The 13272-nt window shown below is 39.8% G+C and overlaps 1 protein-coding gene across 2 annotated transcripts in view; it reads right to left on the bottom strand.

The window, feature by feature from the left end:
* Window positions 1-13272, bottom strand: part of Reln (reelin) — a 446863-nt gene that overhangs the window by 193942 nt on the left and 239649 nt on the right. For both annotated transcript variants that reach the window (XM_027393422.2, XM_027393423.2), the window contains exons 9-10: window positions 9140-9236; window positions 6523-6763 (exon numbers count right to left, since the gene is read on the bottom strand). In XM_027393422.2, coding sequence (XP_027249223.1) covers window positions 6523-6763; window positions 9140-9236 — 338 coding nt within the window. The remainder of the gene's footprint in view (window positions 1-6522; window positions 6764-9139; window positions 9237-13272) is intronic.

The following is a 13272-nucleotide window of genomic DNA, read 5'->3' as shown; positions in this document are numbered from 1 at the left end:
GCACCCACCTCTTGGGGAAAACACAATAATAAGAGCAGAACAATCCAGATGAAACATACCCCAAGCAGAGGGAATCTGAGTAGACAGCATGCAATTAGCCAAGCTGGAATCTAGCCAGGAAATCACAGTTATCATTCAGACGCCTAATGGAAGAAGACATGGGAACATGGCTGGCCATGAGTCTTACTGCACTCAGGTTTGTCCTCATTAGAAACGTGGTACACAAGTCCCACAGCCCCCATGTCTGACAGTTTGAAGTGCAGCGACCTGCAAAGTATATTTTTGCCAAGTGAATCCGATTGCTCCCTATTTGTCCTTTTACTTTGTAAGAAAACAGAATTGTGAAGTGAGCTGTTGTGCACTTCTTCCAGGGTACTGAGTGAACATTACATGGAAGACAAACTGGGAACCTGCATCAGGCCCTAATCCTGCAGGCCTTGCTCTTCAGGTGGTTACTCCCAAAAGGCAGGGTCAAAAATGATTTGGCTCCTCCTTGATTTTCCCTTTCATCACTGTCAAAGACTTAATTTTTTTCACATGCCTCATTTAAGATTTAAAAATTTTCAGCCAAATTCATTTACATTTTTTCTTAATTTGAATATGTTTTTTCTTCTCCACTGATGATTCAGCTATTTGTGACAATTATCAGCAGTAGAAGGGTGATGGCAGAAACTGGGAATGAAGCTACAATTCTGATTTGGGGCTTGAGACTTGTGTTCTGTCCAATGGAGCAACAAACAAGTTTGTTAGATTCACTATGTATAAGAGCAGTAAGAAAATGAATAACTCTCTTGTTCTGATTTAATGGTTTCCTTCAATGGTCTGTTGACTTACCTAATAGCTTTTGTCTTCATTAGGGCCTTTTGGTGTTTGCTGTACTAATACAACAGTCCCCATTGCCTTATTATCAAAGGTGAGTGGCAAAGAAGCAAGGGAAGTCAAATGACAGAAGAGACAATGACAAGTCCTTCCAAAGCTTGCAACTCAACGACTCCAAATCCTTGGTATGAACTCGCAAATTCCAATAAACTGCTTCTTAAAAGAGTTTCTTCTCAAGGACACATGTTCAAATCCTAGCTATCCCCAAGGGCAATCCTTCTAAAACTGCAGTGGCAGTTAGGCCTGATTTACTTCTCAACACAACTTGGCATAAACACGTACAAGGGCTGATCTAGAACTCTAGGCAACTGGGTAATAAATAGAAAAAGATAAGCAGGTAGGGCAATCAGAATGGGAAGGTTTCTAAACATGAGAGGCACATGGAACAGCACCTATGTCACAGGGCCTGCTTTTAATCTGTAGGTCAGTTCTAGCATTGACAGAAACCAGTGATTTATGCCCTTGGAAGCTCAGGGGAGCCAGGCTCACTGAGCAGAGAGAAACACTCATAATGGATAGTGAGTTCTTTCTACTTGTCTTTTACACACACACACATGCACGCACGCACACACGCAAAAACAGGAGACAGCAAGGAGTCATGGATGATTTATACTTTCAAGATAAAAGTTGTGCCTGTCATCAAAGGTGTGATAAACAGATAAAGTGAAACAGAGGCTTGACCAATACATGTCCATGGCATATTGATGATTCATTCAGGATTCTACTTCATGGGGTTCTATTAAAGAATGAGGGAGAATGGAAAAAATTTCTGGCTGGGACATAGCTCTTCCTAGCTCATTTATCCCTGGTTCTCCCAGGAGCAATTGACTGACACTTACAACCCTCCTCTTTGATGGCACAATGACAGAAAGCAGGTGACTGCAGCAGCCCTGGTCCAGCTTCCAGACTTACAAGACTCTTCCTTTGAGCCAGAAATTTAGAATCTTCTCCAATTGCAAGATGCATATGTGAAAAGTAGAAGTAGATGAGCCTGATGAATTTGCTGAGACATTTCAGGAATGGGTAACCAAAACTGAACACAGCTGTCAATGCTTTCAGTCTCCCAGGGACTAGCACTGGTGCAAAGCTGATGGCCAGGTCTTCTTCACAGCGCCTGTAGTTACAAGCCTTCCTGCAATGCTACCGATTGTAATTATTTATCATAGCTACATCTTTGCTGCCATTGTTATTTTCATCCATTATTGTCAGATCCATGCAGTTTTCACGAGACTGCAAGAATCATTCCTGAGTGTGAGAACCTTACCCAGCATGAAATGCTGGAACTTGATGGGAAGTCTTAAATGGGAAGAGCCAAAATATTCTGCTGATACCCCCTAATCCTTGATTAAACCAAACTCACTCACAGCTGGTGCACAGGAGTTGCCTGGAGATTACTCATTCTCCCTCACCGGGTGGGAAGGTGGTGTCTCTGACGCTTGTATGCCTCACTTGACCAACCACAGCTGCCAGACAGAGGCCCATCCTAACAATTGCATTGATGAACCCACTTTAAAATAATATAAACTGATGCTAACTTACTACGCTTCTAGAAGTTGAAAGTCTCACGCTGTGAAGAAAGGCAGAGTCACCGATGCCAGCAGATGAAACAGGTGATTTAACAATGAATGGCTTTCAGGTTCTCCCAGTGCTTAGTGCATGATCTGTTGTTGCACTGGGGTTGCTAAGGAGGTGGCCCTCAGAGGGGCATTAGCCCATGTACCTGTGTATTTACAGGCATTTAAAGCTGCACACACTCGGTAGTGAGCAAAGGGCTGCATCCGGAGTTGTGGGGAATGAAAAGTAATGATGGTAATTAGAAGCACAATAGAACAGGGCACACCTTTCCTTTAATGTGGGAATGTTTTCTGGAAAAACCTGGGAGATGAGGCAGGCAGGGCTGTGGGCACAGAAGGATGGAAGACAACATTTATTGCTACCTGGAAACCTCTTATCACTTTCTTCAGTTTACCAAATCAAAACTACAACAAAAAGTTGGGGATGCAGCTCAGTAGTAGAGTGCCTGCTTGCCTCACACACAGGTTCAATCCACACACACACACACACACACACACACACACACACACACACACACCCTTTCTCCTCTCTCTCTCTCTCTCTCTCTCTCTCTCTCTCTCTCTCTCTCTCTCTCTCTTTGACCATGGACGGTTTCTCTTTTGGACTTAGTTAACATGTAACATTTAATAAACATAAAAAGACAAAGTAGGTCGAGCAAACACATGTAATCCCTACAATTAAAGTCCAAAATAAAGCAGCATTTCAAACATTAAAATTAAACAACAAACATTTAAAACAAAAAATTAAAACTTTAAAACATTTAACCCACAGGGACAGGAGATGTTTTCTAAGTAGTTGTGTTGGATTCAGCATTCATCGCAGAGGCCACTAAGGAGAGAATTAATACTTGACAAATAAATTTTATATAGTTAAAAAAACCTTTATTTTAGAATTCTGGATTACCTGGCCAATGAAAAAGTTTTCATTTTGAGATATTTCAAACAAAAATAAAAAGAATGGTCATTCAAATAAGTTAAAAGGACAAATATTAGATTTGACTATGACATTTACTCCAAGTTTCAAAAGAGACATCAAGAAGAGCTTCTGTCTGCAGGTGACTTAAAGACAATGTAATAAATCATTACCATGGTGACATTTTTTTCTTAGTAGACCAAGGCTTCTTGGAAATTCTCAGTTGTGTAGTTACTAAGCTTATGAGTGGGACAAAAAACCAAAAAAGAAAAAAAGCTTTTATTTTATACCCAAAGTTTTAATTTAGTTAAAAGTGTTTTTAATGAAGCAGAAGCAGACTTCATGCATTTCTATCATGTTGGAAGCAAAGTATGGTATTAAGAAGGCAAGAAGCTAATTAGATTAGTGTAGTAGCTTGTAATACGAGGCAGAAATGCACATCTATGTAGTAGAGAGTATGAGAGTCAGATATAATAATGATCTGGAAAAGGGTTCCGTACCTGCTTGTTAGTACAGAGAAAGACAGCAGAGAGCCCTCTTCAGTACAGTGGCAAGAAGACATCACATGAAGTATAATGACAAAGGCTGTCTGTGCAGAAGGACTCTGAAGACTCTTTCTAAGGGAGCCACAGCTTTGGACTGTGTTAGGAATTTTTTATTAAGAGGTCTTGTGGGATGCTTTCCTGAACTGAGCAGAGGGGATGCCTGCTTCCAAGACCAGCTGTAACCTCAGTACCTTGAGCCACAATGACTATAAGTTCTGTGTTGGGACTTCACTAAATAATTTGTAATCCTTTTTCTTGTACAGTACTGAAATAAGCTATTTTTTAAAAATTTTTGATAGTGAATATTTATTCATTGAGGTCAGATTCCTTTGGGTAGATGCTTAAAAACAAATGCTTCTACAAAGAATGACTCGTGTTTCAAATATGGTAATTATCAAATAATGGTGCTATTTGGTTTCTATGCCTTAAAAGCCATAACAAGAATATTTTAAAAAACTGACAAAACAGTCAGCTTATGACTATTTCAATACTCAGTGTATTGTTCCACTGAAATAAATATCAGGCAGGGCGGTCTAAGGCAAAAGACTGAGGCTCAGTTACCTGAAATAAATTATTAAAAGTCGGCAAGCAAGCTGTACTTGTGACACAGGCATCTAATTCTAGATCCCGAAGAGGCAGAGGGCAGAGGGCAGAAGGCACTGGCACCATAAGTTTGAGACCTATAAGGACTATATGGTAAGTTCAAGGCCAACCTGGGCCTCTTGGTGAGACCTTGCACCCCGACCCCGAATAGTGAGAATGGGGTTTGGATGTAGCTTAGTGGTAGAATGCTTGCCTAACATGTATAAGGTCCTAGGTTAATTTCCCATATTATGTACACAAAAAAGTAGAATCTTTTAAATCTTTGTATTTTCTTAGTTTCTCTTCTTGTGATCTCACACCTATGTAGCACAGGATTGTTTTGCATCAGTAAGTGATCGTTAAAAAAAAAATCTGTAAACTCAATTTGCAATTTATTTCCACATACTAGAGACACACAGAGATCCAGCTTAAGGCCTAGTAGAATTTATCACAGTCCCTCATCAGGCAAGCTCATAATTGCTATCCTCACTCACCGGTGACAACTGCCAAAAACTGCATCTTCCTAACTTTGGACCCATGCCTCTGATCTCTTGCCAACCACTCACTGCTTGTCCCTAAAAACATCAAGAGTTATGTGTCCGAAGTAAAGCCACCTTTCACCTTCCTGTGAACCTGTTCCTCCTCCTAGACCTGTTTCAGTGAATAGCACCCTTGGCAATCTAGCTGCCCAAACCTGCCCTTCACGCCTAGCATCCTTTATTCTCTTTATCAGTTCTAACATCCTCTATTCCCTTGCTACAAAATCTGTGATATGCCCACATTTCTCCATCCTATCCCCTCTTATCCTGCCTAACAAGAGCTCTCATTGAACCACTTGTAGGCAGCCTCTTGGGGCTCTCCTTGTGTTCCTTTCATTGAGTGTTGTCTCTTAGAAGAGCAATTTCAAGTCCCAAATGGGATTGGCTCTGATGTAAAGGACTCCAGTGGACAAAACCTTCAGATAGAGTTCCAATACTATAGTAGCTAGCAGACCTTCAAGGTATTCTCACTTGCCATACACCAGAATTACTTACCACATGTCTCAAAAATACTGGAGAACTATTTCGAACTCCATTTAAGGGTGTTTGCTTTATGCATCACCACCTACACAGTGGTTCTCAACCTTCCTAATGCTGCAACCTTTTAATACAGTTCCTCATGTTGTGGTGACCCCCAACCAGAAAATTATTTTGAGCTACTTCATAACTGTTATTTTTTATTATTCATTATTGTTATGAATCCTAATATAAGTAACTGATATGCAGGATATCTGATATGAGACCTCCAACGGGGTTGTGACCCACAGATTGAAAACCACTGATCTAGACTCTGTCTTAGTTTGGTGCTGCTGCTAGAGAACATTGTAGTCTGGAAAATTAGTTTTTGGAGTCAGAGTCTATGATCAAAGCTCTGGAAGACTTCATAAGTTCCTATACATTCTTTTATTGCTGGTTTAATTCTTATTAGAGAATGACCTCACAAAGGCTCTACTTTCTAGCCCAATATGATATTATTGTAACACATGAATATGGAAGACAAAAACAGTTCAAACCTCTACATATGAGATCTCCAATTCCTAGAATTCCAGGTGTCCTCCAACCTGACCACCTTCCAACCACCCTTCAGTATCTGCTCATACTCCCCATTTTCCAGATAGCTTTTCTAGAGCCCCACGCCTAGATTTGATACTGTCATTTCCCAGAAAATGACAACTGGGCTGTTCTGTATTTGCACAGCTATGTGTCTGTCTGCTTCTACTAAATTAACAGCCACAAAAAAGGGAAGAAATATAGTTGCCTTTTCACAATTATGTTCTCAGGGTTCAGCTCAATCTGAGTTCTGAAACAATTGCTAAATGAATCAGTAAACAAATGATTTTTAAAACAGTGATATCATACCCTTAAATGATAATAAATGGGATCGAAGAATGTTGATTAATACCCAGAGTTGTCTTGGGAAAAGTTATCTTGAAATGACCAGTTCAGTGAGCCTTGGTTTTGAGAGAAAGAGGGAATGGAAGAGCTCAAACCTTGACTGTTGCTCCAGGGAAGAAGAGCCAGTTGCCTGTGTCCACTGGGTCGAGATTGTCTTCCAGAATGACTTGTCTGTGAGCTGAATTGATGACCAGGATGTTATCCAGGGCCCAGCAGGCTTCATACACCTCTCCTACACGCAGGCTCTCTTGCTTCCACTGGAACTGCACGCTCTCCCCTTTGGCGTCCTCAGGAAGGTACAGGATGTGGATAATCGTGCTGACATTGGAAGGGGCTCTGGAGAATGTGGTGAGAAGGGGAGGTCGAGCACATAGTTAAGATCCCAGCCTCACTTCGAACACGCAATGCTCGTCGTAGATTAAATACAAGCCCATGGTCCAACCTTAAGCATCTGCTGCTTGTTATGCCCTTCCTATTGGGTGACAATGGATGATATAGTTAAGGTCTTTGGGGACTTTGTATTTGACACAAAGCAGGTACGAAGTGTGTTCAAATAAGCCAGGAAACAATGGAAGTGAAAGTGGCAACAGCTGCTATGATTTTACAAAAAGAGGCAAATTGTATGTAGAAGAGTTTTGGAACGTGGTAGACATTCTATTTAAAATCACTCACCTGATAAGAAAAAATAGAAATTAATATTGATTCTTTGAAATCATGCATTGATTAGAGGTCACTGTATATGATATGTTTAAATATATATACATATATACAGGAGATTAGTCTTTACATAATATTTATTTTTGAGTCATCAGATATATTTTTTAATATCTGATGACTATATTCACTTATAATTATTTACCATTGTATTCAGATCAATCTTTGAAAAGGACAATCCAATATGCTTTTTATATCACATCTATTAGAATCTAGCTCTTTCTGCTTTATAATAAAAGTTTTACTAGTCATCATATTCTACCAAGTAAAAATCTGCTGCTGTAAAAATGGTCATTTTTAGCTGAGATTAAAAATGGTGCTAAAATGCAAACTAGTGGTAGGCTGGACTTGCTATAAATCAGTTTGGGAAGGGCTGGAGGAAAAGCCATATTTTTCAGTCACCAGTGGAGCACATAGGTATCTTCAGAATTGTCAGTGGGTTATAGATGGTGGATCTCACCTTTGGGGGTAATACATTTCCTTCTCTTTTACAATATTTCATGGTAAGTATTTTTTAAGCTTCAAATAATTTAAACTCATGAAGAGAATATACTTCCGTTTCAGATAGTGTTTAGGAAAAACTTTCATGCTGCTCACAAATGGAAAGGGGGATTTGCATTCTGGAGTATGGTTTTTTGAGACACAGTCCAAAACTGAAAGTGCTGCTTCATGAAAACAATTTAAGGTACTCAGATGAATGTGATCTTTATATGTGCAATCAAATGTGTAGCTTCAATTTATCACTTCAGAAGCAACAAACATACATTACAACTTACTTATGTCTTGATATAATGCAGTAGAAGGAAAATTGTAGGGATAGAGGTGAAATTTCTATATGTATGTTGCTTACATTCATTTAGATGCCTAAGTATCCAACATGAATACATTTTCAAAAATTCTACAAATTGGAAAGGATAGCAAATGTTATCAGAAAGTTGACACAGCATGATAGAACTCAGTATGCAGTAACTGCCCAAAATTACATTTTATTCAGTCATAGAGGAAATAATTTATTAAAATCCTTACAGAATTACCTTCCTCGTTTTTTGTTAGACTAGAACTTAGTTTTATGAGTTTTGTTTTTTAAATATACTTGTAGAAGCCTTGTACAAATTGGTTAGTATTAGATTATCAACCTATTATTTCTTTTGACTCCCTAAACAGATCATTGTCCTTTTAATATAAAAAAAGAGCTTTTGGAAAACAAATATCTCAAAACTGATGGAAAATATTCTACTTCTTTTTTTTTTTCCAATTTAAGAACTCTCTAGTCATCATAACCACTTAAAAACCAGTGTGGAGCTATGGCCCTGAGCGCAACAGGTAGTGTGTCAGTCTCGTAGTTTTCCTTTGCATATTATTCCTGTAATTAATCATCTGCCTTGAAGTTTATTCCATGGTTTAAACTCTGCAGCGGTGGTAAACATGATTTGGGACCTTCTAACACCATCAAATCTTTCCAACATCAGAACGTTCCTTCCACCTCATTTTCTTATTGGGGAACTCTTGAAGTAAGGAAAATACAGATGTGGAGATGGGCTTGAGGGGCATCAGAGGTTAAGTGACAGAATTGCAGATGAGATGCAGGAGGCCTGTGAACCCTAACACCGTGGACAGGAATAGATGCAGGCAGTCAGTGACTGGTCATACTCTCAGGTCTGTATCACAGGCTAAAGTCAGCTCACTTCCTACCTGCCACAGTTGGCAACACTATATGGCAAAGGATTCTCTCTCAACAGTTATAATCCCAAATGTGCTGTAATCCAAAACTGTTTGGTATAAGAAGTCTTGACAGTAGGAAGTTAAGAATGGGAAAATGGCATTTCTAGCAACATGTCCCTCAAGTAGGACCAGACATAATATGTGTTCTCATGACTTGAGTAATGAATAACCAAAGCACTTTCACCATGAAGAAAAGGTCAGGGTAGAGTGAAGGAAATAGGGAAATAGTGTCTACTCACAACATACTGGATGAAAATACTTTAAATGGTAACAAACCTAATTTTCTCAAGCTGTATCCAGTCGGCAGTGTTGTTCTTGGTGTATGACACAATGATGCTGGGGTCAGAATAACTAAATCGGCACGATCCTGACCCTGTAAATAAGAATAATAATTAACCTGAAGATTTAAAAACAATGTAATTATAGATGATCCTTCCCTTTATTTTCATTCCTTAAAAATATTTTTGTTTATTCCACTTTTCCTACTATGTTGAAATTTCTTGTGTTCTATTATCAAAAATGTGATTTAATAAATAATCTTTGGAACGAGGAAGAAGGTACAAATGATAAATTTCAGATTACTCTATAGAATATTAACTATTTAATTTAGATTAAAACAAATAGTTCTGTCGCAAGAAATATTTAAATTATAGAGTGATTAATAATGCCATTATTGCTTTTGAAAGTTAATAGCAATTGAGAGTGATCACTTTAAATGGTATATGAGTCATTGAATTGGGGAACAGAGTCACAACTCTCTTTGTTTACAGGCTATCTCGACGATGAAACAGTGTATAAGGAAATAAAATACTGTAAAAACTTTCTAGTTCTAAATGTGTAGTGACTATTGGAGATGTGCTGGGTGTTACTGGATTATGGTCAAGCACTTGATATCTATGACAGAGACATAACATCCTACTGTGAATATTTGGTGCTTACTTCTCATTATTTTCAACACTGGATCATGAATACCAAAGGAAGTTTTAGAATTGACAAAGAATTTGATTCTCCATTCTCAATGAGTTCACATAATGAAGACTGGTCTGAGTGTAATTTCAAAGTTCTCAGGAAACCCAAAACAGTCATGAAGCATTTGCTACAAGTTTACTGTAACTAATATAGCAGATTTTTTTATATTGCAATAAAAACAAATGAACCAAAAGGAAAGAAACAGTGCAATTTGTGTTTAACTTTCATCCATCTGTTAGAAGAGCCTCCATCTCAGCAAATAGCATCTGCTGGTGGTTTTATATTTGTAGTAGTCAGGGGTGCCAAGCTTTCGTCAGACCAATTTATTTCATTTCGTGGTGTTTAGTACAAAACCAGTTAGTTTGCAATTGCCAAAGCTGGCAATGTGCTAAAAGGCCAAACAGCAGTTTTCTTAGATTTATTCTCACAGCTGAAATGTAGGTGAAGACAGATAAAAGAAAGCCACCCGATGGCTCTGATCTCCTCGGAAATCTGCCTTATGTCATTGTAATTGTTGCTAAATTCTACCTTTCATGAGCAGCTGATTAAAATAAATATCATACTGTTCAGCTGGAAATGGAAGGTGCCAGAACTCGTGGGACCAACTTTAGCACAAACAGGAATGAGGTCTGGCAGAGAATGGTACTCGGGAGAAGTGCAGACTAGCCTGACGATTTAGATTCTATCTTCAGGCTTCCTTTGTGCTGTGCCTGCCCTACTGCTTCAGCATCAATGAGTGGGGTGGATCCTCGAGGGGACAGGATAATAACACAAAAGTTACACTCAGAACACAAAGTCTTGCAAACTGTTCATAAAGCAAGCATAGAAAGAATGTTGCCACATAGACATGCCAGGCAGGCAGCCTGATAGCAATCATTATTTCTATCAGTTTTTTTGCACTACCATTTCAATGTTTTGAGATTAAACTTATGGCATGCCAATGAAACAGAGACACTTGACTTTTGACTATGGCAGGTAGCTCACTTTCCCTCAGCCACTGGATCCTGAAATTCTCTGCTCTCTAAAATGAGTTCTTTAATGCATTCCCATGTCACCACTGTCAAGGGGTCCTCAGTAGCTCTCTCCAGGTTTCTGTAGTTGTGATTAGCTCACCGTCCCACCTCCAGCCTCACCTGCCCTCATCTGCACTAGAATTCTTTCTGTAAGTGAATGGGTTCTCCTATGCCCTGGTTTACAATATTCACTAACTCCCCAGCCCTTTCAGCACATCTTCAGCCAAGTCAAGAAACCAAATGGGTACTCCGAAGAGAAGAATTGCACCAGGGCGATTGCAGAGGGCTCTAATGGAGGATGGACACCTGGGAGACCATGACAATGGCTTGATAGGGAACTGAGATGGCAACTGTTGGGAGCACCTTCTGGAAAATTGTTCATCTTTGGAGATCTGCCCTACTCAGAAGCTATTCCTGAGTCACCCTTCCAAGTGGCACCAGTCCAGTGGAGGAATCAGGTCCCACACCCAATCAGAGTGAAGCTGCTACCTGGATAAAACCCATTCTTCACATAAACCACCTTGAGACTGAAGTTCCTTCCCCTTATCACATACATTACAGTCAGTATTGGGAGATTTGTTTTTTTCCAGACTCAAGAGAGTGGCTTAGCCCTGGTGTGGGAGAAGAGGAGTTGGTAACACTTCACTGCATTCTTGCATACTCTGGTGCCTAATGCTACTTCCTACTTTCTGTACCCAAAGTGATATGCAGAGTGATTGTTTCTGCAAAGCTCAGGGCTCAGGTACCTGAAACAGGTACCCCCTTTATTTCCCTCTCACATCAAAGACATCAAACTGACACTCTGAGACCAGACAGTAGGTGTCAAATACAGCAAAATCTCCTCATTTGCAGATCCATCTCTCCTAAGCAGACCACTCTTAATTCGATCACTCTAAAATAGCAAAGTGTAAGAACTTAACAATGGGGTAGTGGGAGGAAGACTGCTGAAAACCGTGATAACAACTATGGTGTAAGAGACAATACTGTACTTAAAATGGGTCTAAAGTTCAAAGACTAGGCAGGCACATGCCCTTAATCCTAGCACTCAGAAAGCAGAGACAGAGGCTACCTTGGTCTATATGGAGAGCTCTAGGATTGCCAGGGCCAGGGCCACATAGAGAGAGACCTTGTCTCAGAAACAACAACTTCAAGCATGTTCTCTGGTTCCTGCCAGCCTATGAAAAGAAGTCTGTTACTTTCCTTTTAAAGCTCAACGTTACAAAGTGATGATGTTTAGAGTCAATAAACAAAATGAATGAACTTCTCACATTTACTGAGGATGCCACACAGAACCCAAGAAATTTGGCTACCACACAGTGCTGTAGATGATCTCCAAGCCCACTGTTGGAGGGAGGACCACATATTTTATGTAAAGAGACTTTGCTAATCCTCTGCCTAGCTGCCTAGTTGTTAATTTGAAATTGGTAAGATAATAGGTGGTAAAGACAGACAGCAACTGTCGATTACACTATTAGTGAGTACTCACAAGTGTAGTGTATAATGACAGACATCTTACAGTACTTCACTTCTGACTGAGGACACATTGCACTGCAGCATAATACAAGTCATCTCTTCTTTGTGCTAAAAGTGCCAGATACCACCTTGAACCTGTCCAGCAAGAAGCAGCCCTTTACTCTTCATCTAGATGCCTGAGGTGTGCCATCAAATTGTGTCTTTGAATCTGTGCTATTAAAAAAAAAAAAAAACCCTCAAGCTATGTACAAGAACACTGGGTTGTCTTTACAACTTCTCAGTATTTAAATTTTAAATCCTGTCCTCAGATCATGTTGATAACAACGAAGGAAATACATTGAGACAAACAGAAAATGTGTATGGCAATGTCTTCTTTTCCCCACACAAGTCTATATTCCACGTTGTCTTATGTATTCATATTTTCTGCATTTCTCCTGTTGTCATGTGCTATTTTTTTTTAAACTGAAACTGTACCCTTTGCTTAGCGTCTTTCTTTACCTTGCCCACCGTCCTCCCACTCAGGTTTGGTGATTTGGTGACGGCCGTTCAATTTCCTAGTAGACCCAAACTGCTTTAACCCTTTCTCTTCTCTACATTTGCTTCTATTACCTACTTTGCAGGCCTTTATTCAAATCTATAACATAAGGACCCAGGGCGATGGTTAATGCTCTGTCACTTGGACAGGCAGGATCTAGAATCACCAGGAGGCAGACCTCTGGGCACATCTGGGAGGGTTTCTAGATTGGGTTAAGTAAAGTGGTGACACCATTGCATGAGTGGAGGCTGCTGACTGAATAAACAAGAGGAAGTGGGTGAGGGGGCCTCTCTGGCCCTGAGGTGGGCACGCCATAAGCAGCGGCTTCACACTCCTGCCACCATGCTCTTTCAGACCATAAGGCAGAGCAAACTCTGCCCTAAACTGCTTTTGTCAGGTATTATTTTTATAGCAATGAG

Source organism: Cricetulus griseus (assembly GCF_003668045.3).
Source record: "Cricetulus griseus strain 17A/GY chromosome 1 unlocalized genomic scaffold, alternate assembly CriGri-PICRH-1.0 chr1_0, whole genome shotgun sequence".
In the NCBI taxonomy this organism is placed as follows: domain Eukaryota; kingdom Metazoa; phylum Chordata; class Mammalia; order Rodentia; family Cricetidae; genus Cricetulus; species Cricetulus griseus.
This window is presented reverse-complemented; position numbering and strand designations above follow the sequence as displayed.